This window comes from Calidris pugnax, unplaced genomic scaffold (genome assembly GCF_001431845.1).
Source record: "Calidris pugnax isolate Ruff unplaced genomic scaffold, ASM143184v1 scaffold42, whole genome shotgun sequence".
In the NCBI taxonomy this organism is placed as follows: Eukaryota; Metazoa; Chordata; class Aves; order Charadriiformes; family Scolopacidae; genus Calidris; species Calidris pugnax.
In genome coordinates this window covers 13,331,481-13,358,514 of record NW_015090920.1, presented here as the reverse complement: position 1 = coordinate 13,358,514, position 27,034 = coordinate 13,331,481, and the positions used below count along the sequence as shown (strand labels likewise).

The 27,034-nt window shown below is 45.8% G+C and overlaps 1 protein-coding gene across 10 annotated transcripts; it reads left to right on the top strand.

The window, feature by feature from the left end:
• The first annotated feature begins 545 nt into the window (after window positions 1-545).
• Window positions 546-26,740, top strand: SPRY1 (sprouty RTK signaling antagonist 1). Of its 10 annotated transcripts, XM_014949870.1 has the most exons (3): window positions 8,202-8,650; window positions 14,632-16,399; window positions 24,446-26,740. In XM_014949870.1, exon 3 carries the CDS (start codon window positions 24,501-24,503, stop codon window positions 25,452-25,454), a length of 954 nt encoding a protein of 317 aa, XP_014805356.1. In that variant the 5' UTR covers window positions 8,202-8,650; window positions 14,632-16,399; window positions 24,446-24,500; the 3' UTR covers window positions 25,455-26,740. The 10 variants fall into 10 exon arrangements, with proteins under 10 accessions (XP_014805359.1, XP_014805362.1, XP_014805356.1 ...); XM_014949873.1 differs by lacking the exons at window positions 8,202-8,650; window positions 14,632-16,399 and adding an exon at window positions 546-566; XM_014949876.1 differs by lacking the exons at window positions 8,202-8,650; window positions 14,632-16,399 and adding an exon at window positions 5,445-5,552.
• Window positions 26,741-27,034: the final 294 nt, after the last annotated feature.

Genomic DNA, 27,034 nt, shown 5'->3' with positions numbered 1-27,034 from the left:
TTGCTATAATCAGAATTTAATTTTACTATCACTGAAAAGGATAAGAGGATGAGGAAAAGCAGGTCATTTACTTCATTCATCTGATATACGTGCAGGTTTTTTAATTTTTTTTCCATTGTTTGACTCTTTAATAATACAACAGACTATTACTATAGTACAACAGAGGGAATTAAGAAAATTATAAACTGGAAAAGTTGCCTTGGGAATCAAAACTGCTTTTGAAACTACTTTACCCTTCTTTTCTAAATTCTGTACACTCCAGCTTGAAACTCAGGAGGCGAACCATTTATTGTAACCATTACATTTTTGACGTTTCCAAAAATTAAATGCCATTCCATTTTCCCCTGGCGCTTTCCTCCAGTGTGTGTTCTTGAAGAGAGAAAAGAGAGACTGTAGTTTTTACTGCCAATAATGAATTGTTTCTACTTTTTTTATCCTGAATATAACACGATGTTATGCTCCAGATGAGTGGCAAAACTGGATCACCATTCCTTGGGAAGTGCTGGGATCCCTTGGGAAGACGCACCAAGGCATGAGTCTGAACTGAGAAACTGAGAGAGAGGCAGGTAGGAGCTGGTTGCCATTTCTGTACCTAGACACCTGTTGCCATCAGAGGGAATTTAACATAGTGAATTTTAAGACATTTGGGGAGAATGCTGGCCCATGACTGCTGTTTGTGCCCTGGAAAAAAACCCATCTCTGCAAACATATATCCTCTCATCTGCATGGTACCACATTTATCCAAATGGTACCAACACTATTGATGCATACCTACATCCCTTAAGAGATTTTAAATGTGGGAAACTTCCCTTTTTTTCATTGGGTTTCTGGAACCTGATTTTTAAAAAAGAAAGACACTCTTAAAAATTTAAATTAAGGCAAATTAGTGAAGTCCCTAGAAGGTTTATGTTGCTCCCAAATACTATGTTCGGAAAACTTGGCTAGTCTGATGCCACTCAAAATCTTACTCTATCTCAAGCCACAGATAAATTGAGATATAAGAAAGATATGATGATTTCCCTTCTTGTTCCTAATGATATATCTCTGTTATCATGGACTGGCACCTTGAAACCTTATCAAACTTTTGGAAAATAACCAAACACTCAGTTTTGGTCAAAGCACATGAGCAATGTAGGCCTTTCATAATCCAGTCCAGTGAGCGCTTTTGGCACCCTCGGCCTCTCATTGGAACTTAACTGATGAGGGCACTCTAGGACAGAGCACTTCAAAAGTATCTTCTGTTAGTCTGTCATTTAAATGAGTGTTTTTTAATTCAGAGCTGAACTTTTCACAGCATGTTTTACTGAACACATTGTGCCTTGGCACTGAATCAAACTGCTTGCAGTGTGAGGCCATATAAGCCTGAACACCTCTGCGCTTCACAGTAAGTCAAAGATAGAGGCCTTCTTTCTTCTGCTGGGTTAATCACGTTTGTTGTTGTTTAGATGTTTCCATGAGATCTAATTTTAATAGAACGATAGTGGCTCAATGAACAGGAGAGAAGGTGTCTGAGAAGAACATCTCTCTCCCATCCTCTCTGTAACTACTGAAGTGGTTCCTAGACTTAATTCTTTATGTTCTTTAGAAGTACAGCCTTTTTCCTGCCTGCCATTATCTTTTGGAGGCAGTTTTTGGCCCAAATACTGCTTGAGTTGCAGAATTGTTAACATTAAATCAGCTTTTCAATGTTCAGGCACATTTTGTTTAAATACAAAGTCTTGCAAAATGGCATAAAATATCTTTTGACAGGTTTGCCAAAAATGACCAGGAGAATATTTATGGTCAAAATGCAAAAATGTCTTCACTTAACTTGAAAAGAAGTTCAGTCCTATGTTCTCCCTAATGCATAAAACAGATTTTCACTGAAAGTGTGGTATACAATTCTTAATCCTGGAAAAAGAATGAAGTTTATTGTGGATAATTTTCCAACGGTTTCTAAATGAGAACAGAACATAAGGTTTGCTGAGTTCCGGTGCGAGGCAAACACTGGGGACAGAATAAAGATAATTTTCAAAGATGGTTATTCAAAGTCATTGAACTTAGACTTGTCAGGCCTTTCAAATATTGTGTCCTTAAAGTTGATTTTTCTGGTTTGCATATGCTGTCTCTTTTCTTTTAGTTTCTTTACTCATTCAACTCCTTCCCCTTCAGAAGCTGGGCAGGTGCCAACCATAATGCCCCTGTGACTGAGCATCAGTAGGCTGGTGCTGTGGGAAGACCATCTGTGGAGGATGTTTCCCTGTGAAGCAGGTGTCAAACTCTCTTCTGATGGGGTAAAGAGAGGTAAAGAGAAAGCCAAACTGTAAAGCCTGCTGTTTTGCCGTGTGCTGCTCAGTAAGCTGAACTGATGGACACAAGTTCATGGGCAGGAAAACTATCCCCTCCTTATTGCAACAGGCAAGCACCAGGGCTGTGGAGGAGACTGACTTTTAAGGCTTTTAGTTGTTCCTGGCTCTCCCAGGGAAAGCAATCGATTGGGTGGGTGAAACAGTTTTACCAATACTAGAAAAGCAAATGTCCAGTGGTTGTGGTAGCTCAGTATCTAGTGCTAGCTAGGAGAGAACTTAGAAGGAATTCTACTTGGAAGTTGAAGAGTCACATGTATGCCTGGAAGGCGGGCACCCACTGCCAAAACCTTGGGAAAAGCTCCTGAAAGAATTGGTAAAAAGCAGGCATAAAGAACTTGCCTTGCATCCTGTCATCACCAAGTTGGGACAAAACTGAATGTGCTTCCTTCACACTTGTGTGCCTTGGGATTACTCCTGTGCTAATGCGGTCAGGGGCATGGAAAGTGGCTTCCAGTGGGAGCTGGCTACAAACTGACCTGCACCTCAACCTGCTTGTGACGCGTGTGATGGGGAAGTCCAGTCAGTGGTGGCCAAGGAAGCGTGAAGGAAGCTACTCCAAAGTAGGGGCCAGATGGCCTATGTAAACCTTGTAGTAGCTGCCCGAAACTCTGTCTTGTGGTCGTGATCAATGTGGAGCTAACCCATGACAGAGTTGAGTTTGGAAAACTAGTTTTGCATTGCGACCCTTCTGTGTTTGTATTTAATGTTGTTATGGTTGCAGTAAATTGCAATAACTTTTATCTACTATGAACCTCAAAATCTTTTGCTTTTGCTGCTGCCTTTTCCTTTGACATGAAAGAAAGTGCGGTAAATGATCTAATTTAATAAAGAGCTTTTCCTAGGGAGTAGCAAGGGGCATGCAGAATCACAATTGTAGTTGGGCATGTTTTGAATGGCAGGTTGACATCTGGAAGACAAATATTTCGGTTGAAGCGTATTCCTGATCTTGAGCTTTGTGTCTGCTCTTTCTGCAACTGCTACCTGTTCATTTATTAATCTTTTTCTGTAGGAAACTCAGCCATCCGTTTTCTCCAGGGCTTTATGTGTTCTGTGTTAAATATTTTAAATGGTGTCATTCTTCCCTGCAGACTTAAATCCAACAACTCCAGAGCCCTGATAGGAGAAGGAGATGTGTGTTTTCTCTGTTAACTGGTCTGCCAAGGGCCAGACCGGCGCTGGGGGGTGAGCCCCGCTCTGTGTTTGCGTGGCAGGTCTCCAGCAAGAGTGCAGGTGTTGCAAGAGAAGGCAATGACATTCTTTCCTCTTGAACTAGTGTGGAGCCATCGCTCAAACAGATTACAGGTCCTTCCAACAAAATTTGAGGCTAGCACATTGACTGCACGTGCCTGTGTAAAACCCACGGCCATAAAGCTTGGATTCATCTCAACTAAAAGATTAGGGGAGTGGAATCGCTCTGGGTTCCTTCAGCAGTCATTGGAGAGATGCTAGAAGATGGTCCAGAGAGTGATTTATCCCAGCTAAGAGCCGGGCTACCTTTCTGGAAGTGCTGAGGGGGTAGCTGATGTGAAGAGGGGCCCCATGGCACTTACCTAGAGAAAGTGCTTAGGGGTAAATGGAAGGAAATGAGAGCATTAACTCTCAAAATATTGAGAAAAATATTTTATCAACTTGTGCAAATATATCCTGTTTGCATTAATGGTTCTGGAAATGCCATTGGTTTCTTCCTCTCGATCCCTGTGTCTGTGTGGCATGGCAGTGTGCTCTTAACCACCCCCACCCTCCTGTTTTTTTTATCTCCTTTACTAACAGAGGAGTTTTCACATCCCTGTTTGGTAAAGTAAATGCCTCCGCATCAGCAGAGTGTGGAAAGGTCTTTGATAACCTTCAAGGTGAAACACTTGTCAGCTCTCACTTTATCCAGGAACGGATTATCTGGGCTGTGGAATAATGAGGTCATGTCTTTCCTCCACACCGCTGGCAAGAGCTTCAAATTTCACACAGGGGTAGGTGCTTACATCCAGCCTGTGCTGCTTAATGCCAGTTAAAGCTGCCCCCCTTCTCTGTCAGCCAGTTTTTCCCAAACTGAGGATGTGAAATGTGTTTGTGCAGGCTCACTGGCGTTACACGTGAGGTCTTCTCCTGGCACTTGGGTTGCCGTCTTAACGAGTTGGTTGGGTTTGATGCAGAAATAGCAGAGCATGTGGGTTACTGCAGCTACGTATGGGCAGGCACTGCTTGTGAGGGACATAGGGCAGGATTTGGCAGGGAGGTGGAGGACCAGAGCCATATAGCTCTTTTCGGGTGAGTGTCCCATAGTCATCTTGCTGCACTGCCCCGGTCTGAATCTGCAGCTTCCATGCAGAGCAGTTGCGTCGAGAGTGGCCATGGACATGAAAGATCCCTAAAGCACACAAGTTGTGGGTGTTAAAGCCTGTGGGTGCTTAAGTAGATTAGCAAACAAACAAATCCTTTAATATTCTGGAATGCTTCCTTCCTCACCACCTAAGCAGGGATTATTCCACCAAACCAGCAAATTCTACCTAGTGTAGAATCTGCCTTTCGGATAACTGTGCTCTTTAATAAGCAGTACACTTAGGGTAAAAAAAAAAAAAAAAAAAAAAAAAAGGAAAATATGGAAGCATGTTGAAAACTTCTGTGTGGATTTCAAGAAAAGCACAAAAATGTTAAAGAGACCCTGTGAAAACTGAGGTTAGTACAGCGCTGGCAGTTGCATATGTAGGATGCTATCCCAGAAAGGTTGCTGTAGCAGAAAATGTTACCCTTAACATTTGTTTTACAGAACTCACTACCATTTTATGTACAAACATGTGGCATAACTCACCCACCACTTGATCTTCTCAGCACTGTGAAAATCTTAAACTGTCTGCTTTCTATCTGAAACATGTAGAAACAACTGGTTACCTTGGTCTGATTCCACTTCCAGGCTTTCATCATCTGTAATTTTGGTAAAAAGCTGCTTTTGTTAATATGTAATGCATCATAGTAACCGGTTACACTTTTACTACAAAAGGGTGTTTTATTTTCCTGAGGGATGAATAGTAATCAAGGATCAGCTGGTAGTGCCAAGTGCCTTGATAACACAATTGGCTGCATACAGCTTTGTCAGGCCCCTTCCTGCACTTGCCAGAGAGACTTGAAAGAAGATGGTAGGAGAGATGTTCTTTCCTTACTTGACTGCTTGGGATCTGCATTTTGGGATCACTTTGTCTGCTGGGTGAGAAGGTAAGTGCCTGCTTCAGAGCCCTTACTAATAAATGGGGGAGAGAGGGATGGGAAAGGAGCTAGAGAAAATGTGTGAAAATAAACATGTGAATTAGGAAGATTACCCTGAAATTAAACACTGACTGATTTTAATGTGGAAAGGTGGGGCTTGATGGAGCTGGAAGGAGACAGAAAGTGGGAATACTGATTATAATCAGAGTAGGGGATGATTTGTGTTATTTTAATGCTGATTTAGTTGTGCCTGGTGAGCTGAAGGAGGGACACAGTCACCCTGGCCCTATGGTAGGAAGTGTCTCACTGCTGAGCACAAAGTGGAATTTGGCTTTGATCTCATTAACCCCATCAGCACTGGATTAGCAGATGTGTTTCTGAAGCTTGACTCTTTCGGACACTTAAGGTGTATATAAAGTGGCAGACATTAGGATTCATACTTTATTTGGGCTTTGGTTTGGGTTGGTTTGGTTCTTTTTTTTTTAGCATCAAAGACTACATTCTTCTAGACCAGCCCTGGCTTCTGCATTGCTCTTGCAACTGGTAGAATACCCTTTCAGTTGCTTTCTTTCAGGAAAAAGAAATTCTCACATCTTCCTCCTCTCCTCCAAAATGGGCTTCTTTGACTGGAAAAGATAACAATCGCAGCAGGGCAGCACTGAGGGCAGCACGAAGTCTTTGCTGTGTATGGAAGTCAGACCTCTGAAATCTTTGGAGCAACCCCTCTTGAAGTGCAGCAAGCCCCATGGATGCAGAGAGCTTTTACAGATTTTTTTTTTTTTTTTTCCTCCTAGAAATATTTCATTATCATATTATTGGCAGGGCTCAGCACAGTTGCAAAAGCTTTAGAAGAAGAAGTTAAGACAGATTCTCTTCTGAATTATTCAGAAATTTAGTATCAAGTAGTGGTATCAAGAGGGAGAATGGCAATTTTGCATCTCTTCTCAGTGAGAAGAGGAAAAGTTGGGAGACTGAAAACCTAAGCAAGAGTATGGAGGAAGAGAAATGAGTAGAAAGCACATGTGGGCAGTTTCTTCCTTTCTTCTTAAGTCTGCTCATTGTTTATTTCTAAACTCTACAAGAAAAACAATGCAATGGAGAAGAAGGACAGCACAGCAACAATAACAAGCTCAAAGAAGTTTTATTTTTCTAGAAGCATTTGTAGCCATCAAAAGGATCTTGTACCTTCTACAGACCATTTTGTTCCTCGCTACTGGTTTTTATGTAAGTCTGCTTGGTCACCTCCTGAGAGAACGTGATAGAAGATGTGTGGCTTGTGTAAAAGACGTGCTAAGGAGCTGGTGTGAATTATGTGGAGGAAGCTGCAGAAGACAGGAGAAGCACTGGGGAAGAGGTGATGCAAGGCAGAAAGGGTGGTGTGACATGAAGAGCAAGGGTCCCAGAACAGCACTTTAAAAAAAATTTTGTGCTGCTGTGCAGCACTGTGCTGTCTCCAGAGGCAGAACTGGAGCGGAGCTCTGAGAAGAATACCATCCTTGGACGGGTGTCCTCTGTGCTGTGCAAAGCCTGAGTGACCTCAAGAGAAAGTGAGGAAGTGTCCTGAGCAATTTCTACGGCCATCACTGTTGGTAAGCTCTGCTGCACTGCCCAAACGAGCTTTAGACCATTTGCTGATACAATCCTCCATTTTTTCTCCTGCCAGCAATGTAGTATCCACTCATGGTAAGGACATAGTCACTATTTCAAATTAATTTGAGATTATGTTGTCTGAGTTCACCCAGGAAAAAGCTTACACAGCGTGACAACAAAATCAGCCTCATGGTGAGCATCCACTGGAGGAGGGAGTTGTTAGTAACCCTTAGGCTGTATTTTTTTTGTTTTAAAGTCCTCAAGCATTACACTAAGTACAAAATAGAAAAGCACTAAGCCTGTACAATAAATGACTGTAGATTAAATTAAAAAAGAAAACTGTGTTACTGCAGGTGCCTATTATTATGGTATTTAAAATGAAAGTGTATTAATGTCAAGAACATTCAACAAAACCAATTGGGTTTTGTCTGGTGGTTCCTTCAGAGTAAAGCATGGTGGACTGATTGCTTTGGCTGTGTTTTCAAAAGTGCTTATTTGGAAGAGCATCTTGGAGATGGCTTTGCACGAAGATGTGCTTTATTTTTTGAAGTCAGTTCTGTTAGGATTGGACTTGGCTGTATTTTTGGGAATAGTAAATATCCTCAATATTATGAGTGCCCTATAATTTTAAGACGGATTTACCATATTGCATTGTCTTGGGGGGACCACAGAAGAAGTTGAGACAAAGCTGTGCAGGCCAAGACTACCAAGGATTTGAACCCTGCTTTGAAGTGAATAAAGAGCCTGTAGAGCTTGGGAGCATGAGCTGAATGTGTTCAAGCTGACTTCTCTTTTGAGGCATCTCACCATGCACTGAAGCAACTCCAGTTATTTTTGTAGTAGTTCCATCAGAGGCCTCTGGACAGATGGGGGTCCTCAGGGGCCAGGGGGAAAGCCTCCTAGGCTAAAAAAAAACCCCAACCCTGTTTTCTGAACCTTGAGCGCACTACAGTTTACCTGAGAGCTGCAGGAGCTTTACTACAGTGAAGAGCAGCCACAGCAGTAGAACAACATGAGGTCTGAGGCTTTGATCATTGCTCCTTCACAAACACCTCCAAGTGCTCTCTGCTTTGTGCAAGCCTCGTGTTTGTCCTCCCTGCCCCCCCCCTTCCCCCCATAGTCTTGAGCTATCTGGTTTTCAGCTTTTGGATAATTTCCTTCCTTGGGTCTTGGGGGTGGCATGAATTAAAATATATCTGCATGTATGAAATGTATCTAAAATCATATTTCCACTGATACCTTAAGCTCCTGAAGATTCTACTAAACTTACCAATCACACATGATGCTAAAATTACTCTATACTGGATAAAATGGAATAGCCATGTAGGACATGTTTTGTTTCTCTGCAGGTGACCCTGTCTTTAAATGAAAATTGTGGGTATTTTTTACCCAGGCTGCTTTCCCCACATCTAGAACCTGCGGATCTGTAGGAAGGTTTCCAGGCGAGGGTTCAGGAAAGTCACACTGCTCTCCCAGTCGGCTCTTCTCGCAACAACTTTGGAAGTCATTTCTCCCTGGTGAGACTTTCTTTCTCCCCTTTTTGTAAAGTACTTTGAGATCTTTTATTAAAGAATAGAGTATAGGTGTAACGTTTTGTACTAGCTCTAAAGTTCTGCTGTTACATCAGTTAAAGGCATGATGCCTGCCATGACTTTAATAGTAGCATATGTGGAGGGAAAATAATGGTGGTTGTGACTTGGTAAGACCCTCCAATTGTAACACGTTTGTCCTGCCTTATCTCAGGGCTGGAAATAAAATGTACATAATAACCTCAGGTTTTTAATCTCTTCAAAACATAATTAACTATTTGAAAGGGTGGTTGGAGGGTTAAGGTAGGAAGAATAAACTACTAGTATAATAACATCTATATTAAATAAAAAAAACCCAAAAAACAAAAAACCAAACCCAGCCAACACAGATTTAACGTGTTATATAATCTCTGTTAAACTTGCTCTGGGAAATCCTCCAAGAGCTAGTGTCAGTCTCTGTTTTGTACAAGTCTGTACATAACCTTTCTAAGAATTTGGATGAAGTTGGGTGGGGAAACAGTGGAAGAAAAAGTTAGAACAGAATGTAGCCTGACCAAAGTCTTTCTGCGCTGGGGCATTGAAAGCAGGAGTGGAGGGAGGTCTGTTCCTCTGCAGAGCCCCCCTCTCTGCGCAGGTGATTTCCAGTGCCTTCTCCCAGGCAGTGGGCTTCCCAGCACAACTGCATTTGATTCTTGAGATCAGGCAGCAGTCTGAAAGGCTTCTAAGTGTAGTAATCACTGCTGTGAGGTGTCATGTTCAAAAATAGTCACGCTTCTCTCAGCTGGATGCTGCTGTGCCGTGGGAGCAGTCTCGCGTGTTTTTGGCCCCGTCAGCCACGCAGACGGTACCTACCAGTTTGTGTTCGCTCTGTTGCTTAGAGATGCTTCATGTAATGACTGCTAATAACGCAGAACACAGACCATACCACAGAGCTGTTTGTTTTCCAGGAGCTCAGTCACTGCCTGTCTTACACATAGATGGTATTCGCTTATCTCTCCTCTGAGAACAACTTGGAGCAGAGTGGTGTGAAGCTTGGTGTTTAGATACATGGGAGGAAGGTGCTGAAAACGGAGGAATTATTCGTGCTCATTTTGTGAAATGAGGAAGAAGCTCTTGGCATGTTTCTGCCCAAGGGCAAGTCCGACTGTATTGATCTGTTCCTCCTGCTGAGCTTTCGTCATCTTTTGTTCCGTCCTTTCCACCTTCCTCTTTCTCCGCTTGCCTTGTTCCGCTGCTTCTTTCGCATTCTCTGCCAGAAAGGATTGTTTTCCTCTACGCAGCTCAGCAGAGCAGCAAGTAGTGCTGAAAATACTGATGATGTGACAGTACTGATGATGTGAAAGTGATTTGGAACACGGCGTGTTTCATCAAACCAACATGTAATACAGAAACCTTCATTAGCTTTTACTTGGGCATCCTTTCCGGTGAAGTTAGTGGGAGATCTGGGTGACAGCACTGAATGAGGAGATTGGGATTTGACTTTTCTGCTTGTATTTGCTTATGACCAGACCATTCTTCTGCTAAAGATAGGAAGTTCTCTACGTAACAAATAACCTGGTTGGTTTTCCTGACATGGTTCTTGCTTGCTTTCTCCCTTTTCTTTGGGGCAGGGGAGGGGGAGGGTATCTCCTGGCATTATGGAAAGCCTTCATGATGAAAACTAACTTGGTCCTTTCAATCAAAAAAAATCTGCACTTTCTACTAGTTTACAATTAATGTCGGTATGAGAGCTGAAAATTAATCTCTCTCAGCTGTTTCAGTGGCAGGCTCATTTTTTTATATTATTTTAAAGATAAAATATTTCCCATGGTTTGGTAAGAAACTCTGAGATAAGACTTCTGGTTTTGAGTTAGTTTGGGGTGTTTTTTTTAAAGCTTCAACTTTTTGCATCTACCTTTCAGTAGCGTTATCTTTTATATTCAATACTGCCATGCCATGTACATATAAGGTGATATCGGTAGCTTATTCTGATGGAAATTGATAATTGCCATAGAGTTGACTTGACATCTAGGTATCATTTAGCGTGAGGGCGGTGTGTTTCGATAACACCGCTAAAAATAAAAGAAAAGGTTTTCAAGATCTGCCCAGGGAGGGTCAATGACAGGAATTCTCCTTCCTGACTCAGAAAGAACTCTCTGAGCAACCAATTCTTTCTGTGTCTTCCTGAGAAGGGCTGAGCACTTTTACTTAAAAGCAATTGCACCCTGGAAAATTAAGTCTACAGGAGCTAATGAGTCTAAAGGAGTGTTTGTAATTGACTCAACTTTTTTTTTTTTTTCATGTGGCAAGTTTAAAAAAGTTCAGCAAATGTTTTTGGAAAGTAATTCTTGACACTGATCCAGCTCTTAAAATGTTGTTTTCCATTTGCTTCCCACATATCATGCTGTTTGTATGATGAAGGATGAGTAGCACTACTTCTGGGAGCCCTGGTGTACAACCTGTACCATACCTTCAGCATATGGTAGCAATACACTGAAAACGGGATCTTACCTGCATAAGAATATCATAGGCTTCTGTTTAAATTTTCTGGAGATGGGGCATTTAGAGAAAAATTAGAAAAGCAGTGGTAGTTTGCTATAAGAACAGAGTGGTGTTTAAGTTTTGATAATTACCCTCTACAGAGCTGAAATCCAGTCTGGTGATGCCAGCTGTTTCACTTGCCTTAAGAGGTATGGACCTAAATAGCAGCTGAGCAGCTGACCTCAGTATCTGCTGGAGCTGAAAAGGACCTTTTTGAATACTCTATCTAGCCTTCCATGCATAAAAGACTATAACCCACTAAGGATCTGTTGTCGGGGTTTTTTTCTTTATTTAATAAACAAGATGAGAAGTTACTACGAACACTGAATTCAGCCGGCCAATGATGCCCACCCTTCTAGGCTAACATAAAAAGCAGTGGAAACACACGCAGAAAGAATGTGTGGTAATGGTAATACAACAGGTAATGCCTTTTGTATTATTCAACTGGGCACATTTGGCATTTTTATCTTCATTCAGATGCTTCTTTTAGGCCAGATTAGGCACTGTAAGTCTACGCAAACAGCTGTAAGCAGCAGTACGGTACTTCCCTTGTGAATACTCCAGTATCACAGCGATGATCCGAGAAACGTCATCCTGCGGTAGCGTAGCTGCAGGGTTGTGGGAGGTTAGTGTGGTACTTTAGGGGGAAAAAACAATTTTCTCCATAATTTTCAGAGCCACTGAGCTTGGGAAGCAATAGATACAAGATCTCAATTAGGCTTTATTAGATACATTAAACAGAGTGTGTTTCAATAGTAGATGGGGCCTTTATACATTGAAATTCTTTGGCTTCTCAAGAATAGTGTGTTTCACGAATTGCAGAAAGAAACAAGAATCACAGCAGTGGTTTCAAAATAGTTATTGAGGGAATCGAAAAGTGGGACCACCCCTCCCCAACACAGAGACACACACACACACAAACACATGATTTTTGGTGTCATAACATACACATGTTAAGCGTGTGCCTGTACACGTTCTGCTGGGTGCCAGCCAGCAGGAGAGGCAGCACAGGCTTTCCTATTGGCTTCTGTTGGGTTGTTTCTGCCTCATCTGTGGCCCGTCTCCTTCCCTGGTGGAAACCAGAGGGTTGTTCATCAATAACATGACAGTATGTGCTTTATGTTTGTTATTGTCAAGGGTTTCCCCAATTTTTTTTGGTGAGAGATGTCTGACCTTTTCAACCCAAAAGCTCTTGAGGGATAATATTTTTAAATTTTTCTATATTTGTATATAGAGAAAACTACATAAAAAAACTTTTTCTATATACGTATATATAGAAAACATGGATATATTAGATATATAATTAGAACAAAGAGCAAAGACACAAATTATCTCCAAAATACAGAAGTCTCCTGACTTCATCAGTCACAAAGGAAACCATGATTAACTTTGATTTCTGTAGGATCTGGTGTCTTCACATTGAATATTCCTTGACAGAGTTGTTAGTAGAGAGCAAAATTTCAAAATGTGACTAGCAAGCTCTCATAGAGTACGATAAACCACATCAAACATACAAGGGATATCTTGACACCTAATACTTCAGTTGCCAAATGCAAACCAGCACCTTTCTGAAGTAAAACTCAGAAAATGGGAAAGAAAAAAATGAAACAGGTGAATAGCAAAATTATATTGCTTTGTTCTCTTATAAGGACTAAACAAACTACCAGTGATGTTGCTCTACTCTTGTAGGGTTGTAATGAGAGATCTTTTCCATGTCTTTGCAACCATAAAAGAGTAAAAGAAAGGTGTGGGGTTGGTTGATTGGTCAGGTTTTTCCTATAAGAAGTCAAAATCTGTAAATACTTACGTATTGAAGTGGATGATACTGCAACCAGAAATACGTGTGGCTCTGCCACAGTGACATTTGGTGGCATGTTCATTTTCCTGTACCCAGTTTCTGGTCCGAAAGCAAAGACTACAACTGAGCTATTTGAGAACTGGGTCTCTGGATACCCACTTTCATAGCATCATTTGGTACCATACACCTGGATTAAGATTCAGGGGAAGAAGTTTCTGTGGAAAAAGAAAACTTATAGCTTGGTGCAAACTTCTTTTCAAGGGATGCGTGGAAAAACTTCCTCCCTGCTTGCACTATAGGGAATTGAAGGTGGTCTGTTAAAATCTGATTGAAATGCCTTTCGATCAGTAAAACAGAACCAGGAATGTGACATAGACTTTCAAGTTACTTCTTCTCTACAGAAGCTGTTACAGCTGTGGAGGGAACCTAAACTTAGCTGTTGGCACACTGTTCTTGAGAGCGACAAAAGAGATTGTGTTCATTAGGCCAACCCCATCATTCTCGCTAGAAGCAGTCTCGAGTTTCCATGTATATTTTCAAATCAAATTAGAAACGCTGCTCCTGAGACCTCCTTCAGCTGACAGTGACGGATTGCACAACCTGATGAAGTGTAGGCATTCCCAGAGATGCACTAATACCCGAGTCGCCACAAGTGGCTGGATAATAAAAACATACACAGAGCCATGTATTTAAATTAGCAGAGAGCTTTACCTCCTTCTCTGATAATGCAGTCCACAGCTCATATGGTTGCAGAAATTAAATGATGTGCAGATTTCCTCCACCCACTGAGTCAGTGTAGTCTTCACAGTAATGTTGCAGTTTTCTTATTTCAGTTGCATGCTAAAAATGCAGTGGAGTGCAGCTGGGGAGACTGGGATTTGATGCCACAATCCAGGAATCTGGCACCTCTCAGAGATATAATTAATGTTGGAAGGAGGTGTCAGGAAGGAGAGACGTGAGAGCTGCTCCACTGAACGTGTTCTTGTCCTGCACCCTCTGCCACCGCACCCCGCTTTGGGGTTCAAGGGCTTGAGCGGGCGGCTTCCTCCTGGGGAGCTGGGCTTTGCTCAGCCCTTTGATCCCATGTGCGGGCCAAATTTTCACCTGGTAACATCTCAATAGAAAAAGTTGAGCCTTCAGATACCAGGCCTTCAAATAAGAGGTGGGTCAAAGGAGGCACCCACACAATTGCTCTCTAAACTGAGTAACACTTTTATGTTGTGGCTTTGCAGCAATGAGTCTTTCTGCAGCCTCTGACAGCAAACGGACACAGAGGGGTCAGGACTGAGCCATTCTGAAATCTGCACAATCCAAAATGACAAGAAAGAAAGAAGAGCTTTTAACACTTAGCCTTCTTCTTAGGTTCATAGACCCTTGTTTCCTTCTCCTTAGTGATGTTAAAACTACTATATATATATATGTATATGTATTTGTGATAATGTAATTCAACACAGGAATACTCTCCTGTCAGTGAAAATTGCAATACACCAGAGCTTATTCTAATTTCTGTGCAAGGAATCATGTTTGCTTAGTACTAAGACAGAAAGCAATGGGTTGCAGATAATGTCATTTACAATAGACATGAATAAAATCTGTATTAAGCACCAATAGCAGTTTTCCTTTTTCACAAAGCTTTTTTTTTTTTATACAGGCAGATGAAGTAATATTAGCTAACTTGCTAAAAGAGTTAAGAATTAATATAAAGTCATGAAGACATCATCGGTGCCTTAGTAGAGTATCGCAGACAGTTAGTACAGCAGCTAAATGTGAAGTCTACAGAGGCAGCTCTTGGAGGAAGAAACAGACTTGATGAGAAAACAAGTAACTGTGTGTATCTGCAGGGGAAATGTGAATGTGCCGGTCGCCTCTGTGGCAAGTGAGCAGTGAAAAATGGTGAGATGTGCTGTGGCCTGCCCTTAGGAGAGTGACATTTCGCCTCTTGTTGGGTGCCTTTACTGATGTGTTGTCTTTCCTACAGCTTTTCCTCCATGCTATTTGTCTTCAATTATGTTTTTGACAGCAAAAGTTGCCTTGCTATTCTTCACAGCAAAAGCAAGATAGCATTAAAAAATACCACCTGGGAAGGCCAAAAAAAAATCTCATGGATTCTAGCCAAGTTGCACCCCCCAAGTGTTTCTCACCAGTCCCAAATTGAGCTTTCAGTGAGTCAGAAATAGCTGGCATGTGTCACTGACCTGGCCACCAAACCCTGTGTCTCCAGCTGCTCACCAGGCTCGGGAGGACAACCCAAGGAAAACACCGGCTTCTTTGATAGGGTGCAAGACATGGGGCAGGGGGGAAGCGTGTTCTCAAACCCTCAACTTGTTCTACAAACCTTTGCATTTTCTTTCTTGTTCATTCGTGCTGAATTTGGGCATGGACCAACCCCCCAGCTCTGCAGCATTTCCCCTGTACGTTGATTCAACGTTCAAATGTGCGTGAAGCAGGTTCACCTTGAGGTTCGTCCCTTTGTTCTCAGAGGTTTGCCCGGCTGCTGCCTTTTACTATCTCTTCTGCTTCTAAGAAAAACTGATGTTATCTTCTAAAGAGAAAACTCGAGATTGCATTGCGACTGAGGATTTCCTGTGTGCTGATCCCCAGACAGCGCAGTGATGGCAAGGACCAGCTCTACGTGGCTGCACTTCTCCAGAGAACTTTAAGAACAGTCCTTGCACAGAAGCTGAAGAAATCCCCAGCTGCTGGTGCCTTTGATCTCAGATAAAGGTCAACCTGTCTAGCCAAAAGTGTGGTGGGAAATGCTGCCTCACATCATCCTTCACTTTCTCTTCCGTACCCTGAAGTGATTCACAGCCCCTTTTTGGGGTAATGCACAGCATTGTCCCCACAGCACCTGTGGGGTTCACTGCAGCTCTTTGGAATAGCTTTATTTCATCTCACGCACCAGCCAGCTTAAGATAGGACCACCAAGATTTTTAATGAGCTGCTCAGAAACCTTCCTTTTAAAACCATTACTCCTCATCCTATCGCTCCACTCCCTGATAAAGAGTCCCTCCCCATCCTTCCTGTAGCCCCTTTAGATACTGGAAAGGGCTATAAGGTCTCCTTGGAGCCTTCTTTTCTCCAGGCTCAACAACCCTGATTATTGGAGTTTGCTGTGGTGGGGGTTTTTTTAATATATATAGGCCTACCAGTGTAAGTGTTAAATATTCAGTTCTACTGGTCTTATCCCAACAAGTACATATAGTTTCCTTGCACTGAGAGTCTCCAAGGCTCTCTTGAGTGCACTGTGAGTTCCTGAGCCTCCAAACACCACCAACCCGCCATGTTCCACCCAGTGCAACAGTGAAGTTGCCAAGGCACAAAGCTTCGGGGAGCTGCAGGTCCCAGCTGTTCCTCCCAACACCCACCTCTGCAGGATGATCGCTGCACAGCTGGCAGGGAACATACACGTTCTCAAGGTAAGACTGGCACAACAATTTTGTTTCTAATTTCGTTATCAATGCTAATGTGTGTGGGTTTTAAAATTGTTGTAGAATTCCTCTGTAACTTTAGAAATGTTGTTACAGCTGTGAAGGTTGGTTATTAACTGGCAAATAACTTGTGTAAAGGTAAACACTTTCTCTGCTGAGTTTTCCTCAAAGCTATATTGGCTCAAGATGGTTATCACCACAGAAGATGAGTGATGGGACCAGTGAATATCGAATGCTTCAGGAATGGGCTGTTTGTCACCTCTTCTCTCTGAAATGATACTGTGCTGATAGATAGGATAGTTCTTGCTTTTCACAGACTAAGCCACCTCAAACTGCTGAGGAGTGAAGTGCGACTGAATACGTGTCCTCTTTCTCAGCTGGGATCTGTGCCTTAGCAGGGGCTGGGAGATGCCACTTAGGGGGAAATACAGTGGTATTCCCAGGTGGGATGCAACACCAAAGCAGTGTTACTCATTCCTGATAGTGGAAGGACCACAGCGTTTATCCAATTCATCTTTACAAAGGTGTCATTCACTACCTGTAGCGGTCAATCAAGTGGCCTAGAGAAGAAATTGCCTTCTGGGTGTGGATTAGGAAGAAAAACAAACAGAACCCAATGTTGGACTCTGCTGTGCTTCTGTACAACGTGCCTTTCGGCGCGCCGAAGCTTGCAGGAGGGAGAAGTAGCGTACGACTGCAGAAGGTGGAGATTATCTCCAGTACATGATCCTCAAAGTGAAAGCGGAAACGGGGATTGAATCACGGCTATCAGCCATCATTCAGTCTCTTGAACCTAATTCTGGGAGGTTTTTCAGAAGGATTAACTTTGGGCAGAGAGGGCTGGTCCCTCCTGACTTCTTGTCAGAGGGAGAGACAGGCGCCTTTAGACGAGGGTTTGGAGGCGGAAAATAAGGTGGTTGCATGGCACCCCTGTCTGTGTGTCAATCCTCAGGCTCGGGCTGTGCCAGGATGCAGTCATAAGGTGTGTTAATCCCCTTCCAAGTTGCCAGTTTATTCTCCAGAACTTTAGCTCTCCTTTCTCTAACAAAAGCTGCTCGCTGCTACCATTTCCAAGAAAAAATCCGATGAGATGGCTTGCGTGACATGTGGGCATGTTTGCTTGAGCCTGTGGAGAGGCTCCTGACATAGCTGTAGGGTTTGCCCTTGTTTCAGCTAAGTGTTAATTCGGGTGCCAAGTGATAGTAAACCACTGCCAGTATTCTTGGTTATTTTACTGACCCATTTAAGCCCGGTATTGTATTTCTAAAATCAAGCTCTTACGCTTGGCATAGGTGTTTCTTTTAAGGTAGTACCAGCTTTGGAGGTGTGAAAGGAAAGGTGTTAAGCAATGTTTTTACAGCAGGAAAAATAAATAGGGACTTCTGTGAGAAGTCAGTTGCTAAATGGGAGTGTTCTCAGAGCCCCGCTAAGCCGAAAGGCTTGGTTACCCCCCGTTAACCTGCAGCTCACCCACTGCTGCCTCTGATGCTCCCGCTGTCCCTGTCCCTGCCAGAACTGCTGTGCGTAGCACTTCTGCGTAAATGCTGCGTCTTTTGGTTTGTCTTTATCCACACAAGAGTTGTTTGGTGAAAAAAATCTAAAATATCATGGGAGAAGATAGATTTACGGCACTAAGCGCTACCCCAGAATAGTAGTTTTCGTTAGCTTTCTTGGTTGCTTTTGTTATTCAGTAGGAATTGTTGTTCATTTGGACCGTGTCAGGTTCCAAAGTTTTCAGATGGATTCCACTGAAAATGCTTTTGTACTTTGCGCTCATAGTGTGTCTGAGAACGCTTTTGGTGAGCAATCGCATTTTCTAATTCCCCTAGCAGTACTAATGATGAATTGGGATGTTTTTATGACCACGCCAAAGATTTTTATGCTGCTGTTTTTCACCTGAGCCTCTGCAATGGGAAGGCAGTATTTATAGTTTGCTTGTATCAGCAGTCTGTTAATGACAAACTGAGAAGTATTGGTGATACTCAGTGGATAACCTTTGACGCATAAATATTTTATTTCATAGAGAAATATGCGGATGAAGTAAAGTTTTTGTATAATGATGGAAATTAAAAAAAAAAACCGAACGGTAGTTTGGGTATTTTCTTTCTAAGCCTAGTGAAGTTTAATGAAAAATAATTGCACAACATCCATGAGTGTGGTCTGAGTGGACAGACTGTGTCACAGAAGAATACCTTTGCACTGCTGTGTTCTTGTTTATAGGGATTGTTTACTTTTGGATGGAAGTTCTTCCTAAGCAGCTCCACGTATTCTTAATATGTATTTTATTTCTTTGGGGCAAAAGGTGGAAGAATATGATTTTTGTGAAAGAGATCATAAAGAGCCAGTTAGAGTGTGTTAGATAAACTTGGGGCTGCAGCGGTCTTTAGCCAAGCGTTGGAAGTCTCAACTGTTCCAATACGTTGCGTGTTGTTATGAAATAATTCTCGGAATTTTGATTTCTTTTTACATCCTTTTTCCACGTTCTTTCAGTTGCCTTTTAAAACACTTTAGTCACTAAAAAAAAAAAAATATAAAAAAACCAAAACCAAACCAAACAAAGATAGTATTTGGCCTCAAAACCAATGGCTTTGAAGGCATCCCTGTGATCTCTCCAGCACCCTGGCAGAAGGCGTTGGTGAGCCCCGGGTGGGACCGCGCAGAGCGGGGCTGGAGGGCGGCAGAGGAAGACTCCGGGTGCGCTCCCTGCTCCCTCGGTGCTTCAGTACCAGCCGGGAAACGGCAGGAAGAGCCGTTTCCTATCTAATGGGAGGATTACGAGGCTAAACGCTTCCCGGAGCCCTCAGCTGCCTCTTTAAGAGGCTGGAAGGAGCGGAAACGTTTTATGAATATAAAGGCACAAGCTATTCTGTCTGGCTCGACCCTGCTGAGATGCTGATGCGAAAACACACCGAAGGATCCCTCGGCAGCGTGACCAGAGCGGCTCCGCGGAGCTGGAGCCCTTCGCCTGGGAGCTAGAAGATCCATCCCTGCCTTCACCCCGCAGCTCCCCTCCAGCCGCCCGCGCAGGTGGGGCCCGCCGTCACCGGGTGAGTGTGCGGGGACCCCTCTGAGCTCCGCAACCTCCACGCACACACAGACAGACACGCACAGACACACAGACACCCCCCTTCCCGGGATCCCGCTCCTCCGCGCTCCCTGCCGGCCGGCAGCGGCGGGCCCCCGGGACGGGTGGCGGCGGGGCTGGGAAGTCCAGTCCGGGATTTGGGGGCGGCCGCGGAGTGACACATTGACATCACGGGGGCGCGGCCGGGCGGCGGGCGGGGGCTGCGCGCTGAAAGGCGGCGGAGCGCGGCCGGAGTCACTCCGGAACGGAACGGGACGGGACGGGACGGGAGGGCGGCGGGGACGGGACGGCGCGGAGCGGAGCGGGGCGGGCGGCGGGAGGTGCGCGGCTGCCGACACTGCCCGGGCTGGACTCCGCGCCGGGGCCGCCAATGTGCCTCGGGAAGCAGGCGCTCACCTCGGCCTTAGGTAAGGATCAGGTGCGGGGGGCGGTGGCGGGGGTGTCCCGCAGCCGGCGGGGAGGGCTGCGGGGCGAGGGGCGGGCTGCCCGCCGCTGCGGTGCCGGGCTCCCCGTCAGCTGCTCGCAATTTGCTGGTAATTATAAAAAAAAAGCCAAAAAAGCCAGACACCTTCTAGCTGTGTAACTGCGCCTGCTTTGCCCGACGCGGGGGGATCTCGCTGGCGTGCCGGAGCCTGTTGGAGGGAGCCTCTCTGGGAATTACCGAGGAGGCTCCGGAGACTTTTCGTGCAAGACTTGCCTGGGAGCTAGAAGATCCATCCCTGCCTTCACCCCGCAGCTCCCCTCCAGCCGCCCGCGCGGGTGGGGCCCGCCGTCACCGGGTGAGTGTGCGGGGACCCCTCTGAGCTCCGCAACCTCCACGCACACACAGACAGACACGCACAGACACACAGACACCCCCCTTCCCGGGATCCCGCTCCTCCGCGCTCCCTGCCGGCCGGCAGCGGCGGGCCCCCGGGACGGGTGGCGGCGGGGCTGGGAAGTCCAGTCCGGGATTTGGGGGCGGCCGCGGAGTGACACATTGACATCACGGGGGCGCGGCCGGGCGGCGGGCGGGGGCTGCGCGCTGAAAGGCGGCGGAGCGCGGCCGGAGTCACTCCGGAACGGAACGGGACGGGACGGGACGGGAGGGCGGCGGGGACGGGACGGCGCGGAGCGGAGCGGGGCGGGCGGCGGGAGGTGCGCGGCTGCCGACACTGCCCGGGCTGGACTCCGCGCCGGGGCCGCCAATGTGCCTCGGGAAGCAGGCGCTCACCTCGGCCTTAGGTAAGGATCAGGTGCGGGGGGCGGTGGCGGGGGGGTCCCGCAGCCGGCGGGGAGGGCTACGGGGCGAGGGGCGGGCTGCCCGCCGCTGCGGTGCCGGGCTCCCCGTCAGCTGCTCGCAATTTGCTGGTAATTATAAAAAAAAAGCCAAAAAAGCCAGACACCTTCTAGCTGTGTAACTGCGCCTGCTTTGCCCGACGCGGGGGGATCTCGCTGGCGTGCCGGAGCCTGTTGGAGGGAGCCTCTCTGGGAATTACCGAGGAGGCTCCGGAGACTTTTCGTGCAAGACTTTTTTGGGGTTTTTTTTTTTGTTTTGTGCCGGGGGCTACCCTTGAGTGTGGCCCGCGCCTCGCCCCGCCGTGCCGCCCGCCCTGCCGGCCTGTCACCCGGCCCCCCGACAGCAGCACCAAGCACATGGCAGCTCCCACAGCCATTGCGCTCTGCCGCCCGCCCGCCTCGCACAGCTCTGCCTTGAAAGCCAGCGCCGCTCCGCGATTTCTCACCGCGACAACAGCAGAAAGGGGAGAAAAAAAAAAAAAAAAAAAAAAAGAAGAAGAAAAAAAAGCTCTTCTCGCACTGGGGGCTGCGGTTGCGCTGGGGGAGGACCATGCGGTGGAGCCCGGCCGGCACCGCTCCCCTCCGAAAAGGGAAATAACCAGCCGAGCAGGAGCCTGGCCCTTCCCGGAGACCTTCTGCACCGGCGCTGCCCGACCCCGCTCCCCGTCGGAGGCAGCGGGACCCGGGCGAACCGCTTGCAAAGAAAGGGGCTCGGTTTGTTTCCCGGCACCCCCGGAGACCCCGAAGGACATCGCTTCGTCCGACCCCCCCCCTCCCCGAGCCGGGTAGAGAAGGCTGGACGCCGGAGGGCTGCGGCGGGGCAGGGCTCCCCCTCCGCTCCGCCGAGTGGAGAACCGGGAGGGCTTCGCGAGGGACGAGGAGCTACCGCGCACCCTGCCCCCGTCACCCTGCCAGCCGCCGGCGACTGGACTGGTGCCGTTACTGGCCACCCCGTGGAATTAAGTGAGGTGGGGGCTCGTCCCGCTCTGGAGCGGCGAGCAGGTGCCGCCGGGCGATGCCGGGCTCCCCCCCAGCAAAATCCCGAGGGGCCATATGGGGCTTCGGCGGGTGGCGCCGGCACTGGCCGTGGGCGAGGAACAGGGCGACCTGAGAGACCCCACGGGCCGGGGGGGTGTGTGTGTGGGTGCGTGTGCGTGGTGGAGCGGGGGGAGCTCCTCCCATTGCTGAAAATGAGCATAAAGCTAAAAAATAATGCGTGTGTATATATATATCTATATGTATAAAACCAAACGCCTCCTGGCAGGTGGGGGGGAGCCGGTGGCGGCGGGGAATCCCCGGCGCGGTAGTGGCCGGTCGGGCCGGGCGCTGCAGCTTTAAATGCTGGGGAGTCCGCCCTCCGGGAGGGGGGGGGAAGGAACGGCCTCGGTCCCTGCCCTCCCCCTGCGAAAGGGGAGAAGAAAAAAAAAAACATGCAATAGAGGGCCAAGGTAGAAGCATACAGAATGGTCCTTACACACCACACATTATACTGTACTAAGTTAAATAAAGCTCTTTTTCTTCCTTTCAGTGCTGTGAGAAAGATGGAATTCTCAAAAAAAAAAAAAAAAAAAAAAAAAAAAAGGGGGAGAAAAAAAAAAAAAAGCCCCCTTTTTTTCATTCATATTTTTTTTTTTTTTTTTTCCTCCTCTTCCTTCCTCTCCCGCAGCGGCTCCGCTCCGCGCCCCGGGGCCGGGAGGGAGCGGGACGGGAGGACTGGACGGGACGAGACGAGACCCCCTTCCCATCGGGTGTGGGGGGCGAGAGGGGGATTGCTGAGCTGTGGGAAGGGCGGAGGAGCTGCGGAAACATGAGGTCTCTCTCCCTTCTTGCTGTACGTTGTTTTATTTTATGGGCTGGGGGGGCTGGAAGGGGGGACGCGCACAAAAACCAGTTTAAAACTTTGTTTGCACGGTGGTTTGTTCAACTGTGCCGCGCTCTGCAGCTGGTCGCGTCGCTCTGCCCGCCGCCTTGATGTTGCACTTTCTCCCCAAAGATGGCACTGGATGTCTTTCGCATTTTCCTGGGATATTATTTTTCATCCCCCCGGGGAGCCCCGCTCGGGGTTGGTACAGCTGTAAATCTTCCCCTTTTCACATTCATTCACTCTCGGTCTGTTGTGGATTTATATTCGGTGCTCGTGAAGAAGGCAGCTTCTTATGTGGGGTGAATTAGAAGTGAACTGGCTTTTTTTTTTTCTTTTTTTTTCTTTTTTTTTTCTTTTTCCCCCCTCTTAATCTGGCGACCCTGAAGCCTGCACAGGTGATGTTATATGTGAAATGAAATCTGGATGAGCACAAAGATTTCGTATCCTGAGAGAAGCTGACCCTTACCACTTATTAGGGGTCAGAGTGATAAAGATGCTTCCTACCTTCTCGCTCTCGTCCCTCCCAGTGTTTCCACCCGACTCCTTATTTCTTGAGTGGGGAACAGTTCTGTGCCAGCTGGGCTCTGGGTAGGCAAGACGGGCTCTTTCTCAGGATCATTGGATGAGTTTCGCAAATGCTTGTTAGAATTTTTTTTTCTCCTCTTTCAGGTAAACATGTATGACATCTCGGGGGGAGTGAAAAGGCACTTTCCCCCAACTGTCAGTAAAAGAAAGCAGTTTATTTTCTTGGTTCTCTGTATAAATGTGGCATTTAGATACTCGCCTCAGTTTTTGTACAGGTATGGAACTGTCACTGCAGTTTTCTCAATTGGCTTTGCAATCTTCATGTCAGTAGCTAGGTGGAATGAGAATGGGTAACGTTTATTTAAAAAGGAGACTAGAAGATGTTGTTTTTACTTGAGAAGCTTGTAATCTGTCTGTCTTGTGAAAATGGATGTGGCTTTTGATTGTGTTTTGAGGTTGTTGGGGTTTTTGAGTTGTCTGCTCTTATCATTCTTATGAATCCTTAGGTGCTTTTTTCTCTGGCACCTAGTTCATCTTTGCCTTTTCTACCCCTTCTTCTTTCACAACCTGGCCTGTGGTCAGAAGAGACTTGAAAACAGGCTGTTTGCACCCTTGGTTGGAGTTGATAAGGAGCACGTTAGATTTGTATGCTGAGTTACTTGCTTATAGAAAATGTCTTGGCCACTTGACAGTATTTAATTCGAGACTCTGTAATGCGCATACGTCACTTTAAAAAGGAGACTTTCCAAATGGACTCGGAAGCAAATCTGTTGAGCTTTCTGATGTTGCACGTTCAGACTGAAGAGTGAGGACTGTGCACGTTCTTTACTCTGCTGTACAGAAGAGGAACCTGATGGTGTCCTTATCTGTTTCCAACTCAGTTTTGGGGGTGTTCAGAATTGTGATTGCTGGTTAGACAGATGTTGAGCTCTGTAACAAGCGAGAAGCACTTTCCATGGCTTGGCAAGTAAGCATACTGGTTAATACCAGGATTTTATTTTTTTTTAAAATGGCATGGGGTCTCCTTTGCATTCCTCATCTGTGATGCCATACCTAGGCTCTCCCCATTACTGGACTTTGGCCAGGTCCTCAGCGTTGCTGTAATCCCTTGCTGAAAGAGATCAGTACCAGGTGGCTGGGGCAACTTGTGGTTTGCCATATCATTTCAGTTTTCAAAAGGTATCCCATTTTTTATTCATCTTTTGCCCTTGATCTCATGTGTGCCTGTATATATGAAAACACACAGTGTTTATTTATACCTTCTGTTGTCTTCTTATTTTAGGATTTCAGATGCATGCCAGGTTCCCACTGAATGCCAGAAGTAGAGATCACTACAGATGGAGCCCCAAAGTCAACATGGCAGTGGTGGTTCACTAGTGGTGATTCAGCAGCCCTCCTTGGACAGCCGGCAACGGTTGGACTATGACAGAGAGAGCCAGCCGACCACGATCTTGTCACTGGACCAGATCAAGGCCATCAGGGGCAGCAACGAATACACCGAAGGTCCATCTGTGGTGAAAAAGTCTGGTCCGCGGACAGCACCGAGGCAAGAGAAGCATGAAAGGACTCACGAAATTATACCAATTAATGTGAATAATAATTATGAACACAGACCCAGTCACGTGGCACACCAGCATAACGCAAGGGCTCCCGTCTTGAGCAGGTCGACCAGCACGGGGAGCGCGGCGAGCTCCGGGAGCAACAGCAGCGCTTCCTCGGAGCAAGGACTGCTGGGGCGGTCCCCTCCGTCCAGGGCGGGCTCCGGCCACAGGTCCGATCGGACCATCCGGACGCAGCCCAAGCAGTCGTCGCTGATCGTCGATGACCTGAAGGGTCCTTTGAAAGAGGACTTGACGCAGCACAAGTTCATCTGCGAACAGTGTGGGAAGTGCAAGTGCGGGGAGTGCACGGCCCCCAGGGCCCTCCCGTCGTGCTTGGCCTGCAACCGGCAGTGCTTGTGCTCCGCGGAGAGCATGGTGGAGTACGGCACCTGCATGTGCTTGGTCAAAGGGATCTTCTACCACTGCTCCAACGACGATGAAGGGGACTCTTACGCGGATAATCCCTGCTCTTGTTCCCAGGCACACTGCTGTTCTAGGTACCTGTGCATGGGAGCCATGTCCTTGCTTCTGCCCTGCTTGCTCTGCTACCCGCCCGCAAAAGGATGCCTGAAACTCTGTCGAGGGTGTTACGACCGCCTCAATCGTCCAGGCTGCCGATGCAAGAACTCCAACACAGTCTATTGTAAACTGGAGAGCTGCCCCTCACGGGGTCAGGGCAAGCCCTCATGATTTTTGGAGGGAGGTTTATTTCCTCCAACTTCAGTTTTTCAGGTTGTAGCTGATATTTTTTTTTCCCCTTCCCTCCCTCCCCTGCTCCCCCCTCCGTTTGCGGGGGGACGGGGCTGTTCTTTTGCTTTCCTTTCTGTCTCCCCAACTTCAAATACACAAGTTCTTCCTTGTGCATCTTTGCTCTCCTCTTCCCATTGACTTGGCTGAGTGTGGAGCTTTTTACGTAGTCATTGCTGCTCTTTGGTAAGTGTGGACCTGGTATCTGCATCTGCCACCCGCGTGGGCAGGGTCTTTTGAGTTTGTAACTGAACCACTCCTGAAAGAGACGGTGAGGGCTCACTGGGCTCTTGAAGCTTCTTGCTCTGTGAATATCTTCCCAAAGATGTTTTTTGTTCTCAGCAAATTTTTATCTTCTTTTTTTTTTCTTAACCCCCTGGGTACCAAGGAAGAATAACTTTCATGAGTGAGCTGGATTTTGAAATAACTTTGTGTGTGTGCTCTTTCTGGAGAGGGATGTAAAATAAAGGCTTTACCAAATGAAAGGCCTGACTCTTCTGTAAGCAGCCTGCTTTTTTTTCTTTTTTTTTTTTTTTTTTTTTCCGCCCTTTTTTTCCCCCCTTCCCTTTCTTTTTGTCTTAACTTTTGGAACATTCTCAGTCCTGAGAATTACCCTGCCTCCTCCTTTTTACATTTTCAATGTAACTTCAGTTTTTGCTACACTATGTAGATCTTCACATTGGAGACATTATGGCTGCAACATACTCATTTGTTTCTTTTGCTGTCAAGTCTTTGAAGGATATTGCTCACTCCACCCTTCTACTCCCGTTTTTATAGTCTGTCAGTATCAGTTGATATTAAAGTTGGTGGTGTTCATATATCCAAACAGCCTTCAGGTGTCAATGAGTCACCTAAACGTTCTTGAATACTTAAACTTTCTTGTGCTCCTTTGGTTTAGTGAATTTAGCTCTGCTCTGTACTTTATAATTTTATTCTGTCCCTGTTTTATTGCCTTAGCCACAAATTGTGGTCCTTTTTTGTATATTTTATGTATAAAACACAAAGTTGAATCCCAACTATTTTTAAGACAAAAGTCTGTTAAAACTTTTTTTATTGTAAAGAATATTTATTATGTGAATCTCTATTATTTTATGATATTTATTGCAAAAGACTTTGAAAATGTACTCATGTCTGAATATAACAAAATATCAATACTTAACGAAATAAGGATGACACGAAGAAAGTACATATGTTAACTATAATGCAGAAAATATATTAATTAATGAAAATGGCTCTTGAGTTCTTTTGTTACAATGACAGGTTGTGAGCTACATACGCATATTACTGGGTTGTTGGAGTTTCTCCTCCTTGCGATCTATCAGGTAGCAAGTAACTTCCTATTGATACTTCAAAACCACTAGTCTGTGCTCTAGTTTAGTTTAGCTAAGTTTACATTTGCTGACTATATATCAAGTAAGTTTTTGCTATGGGATATTTAATACAATTGAATGTATATGTTGTGCTTAACAGTGCCAAGAAGTGTAGGCCCTATTTATTTACCAAAGAGTTCGGAAATACAGTCA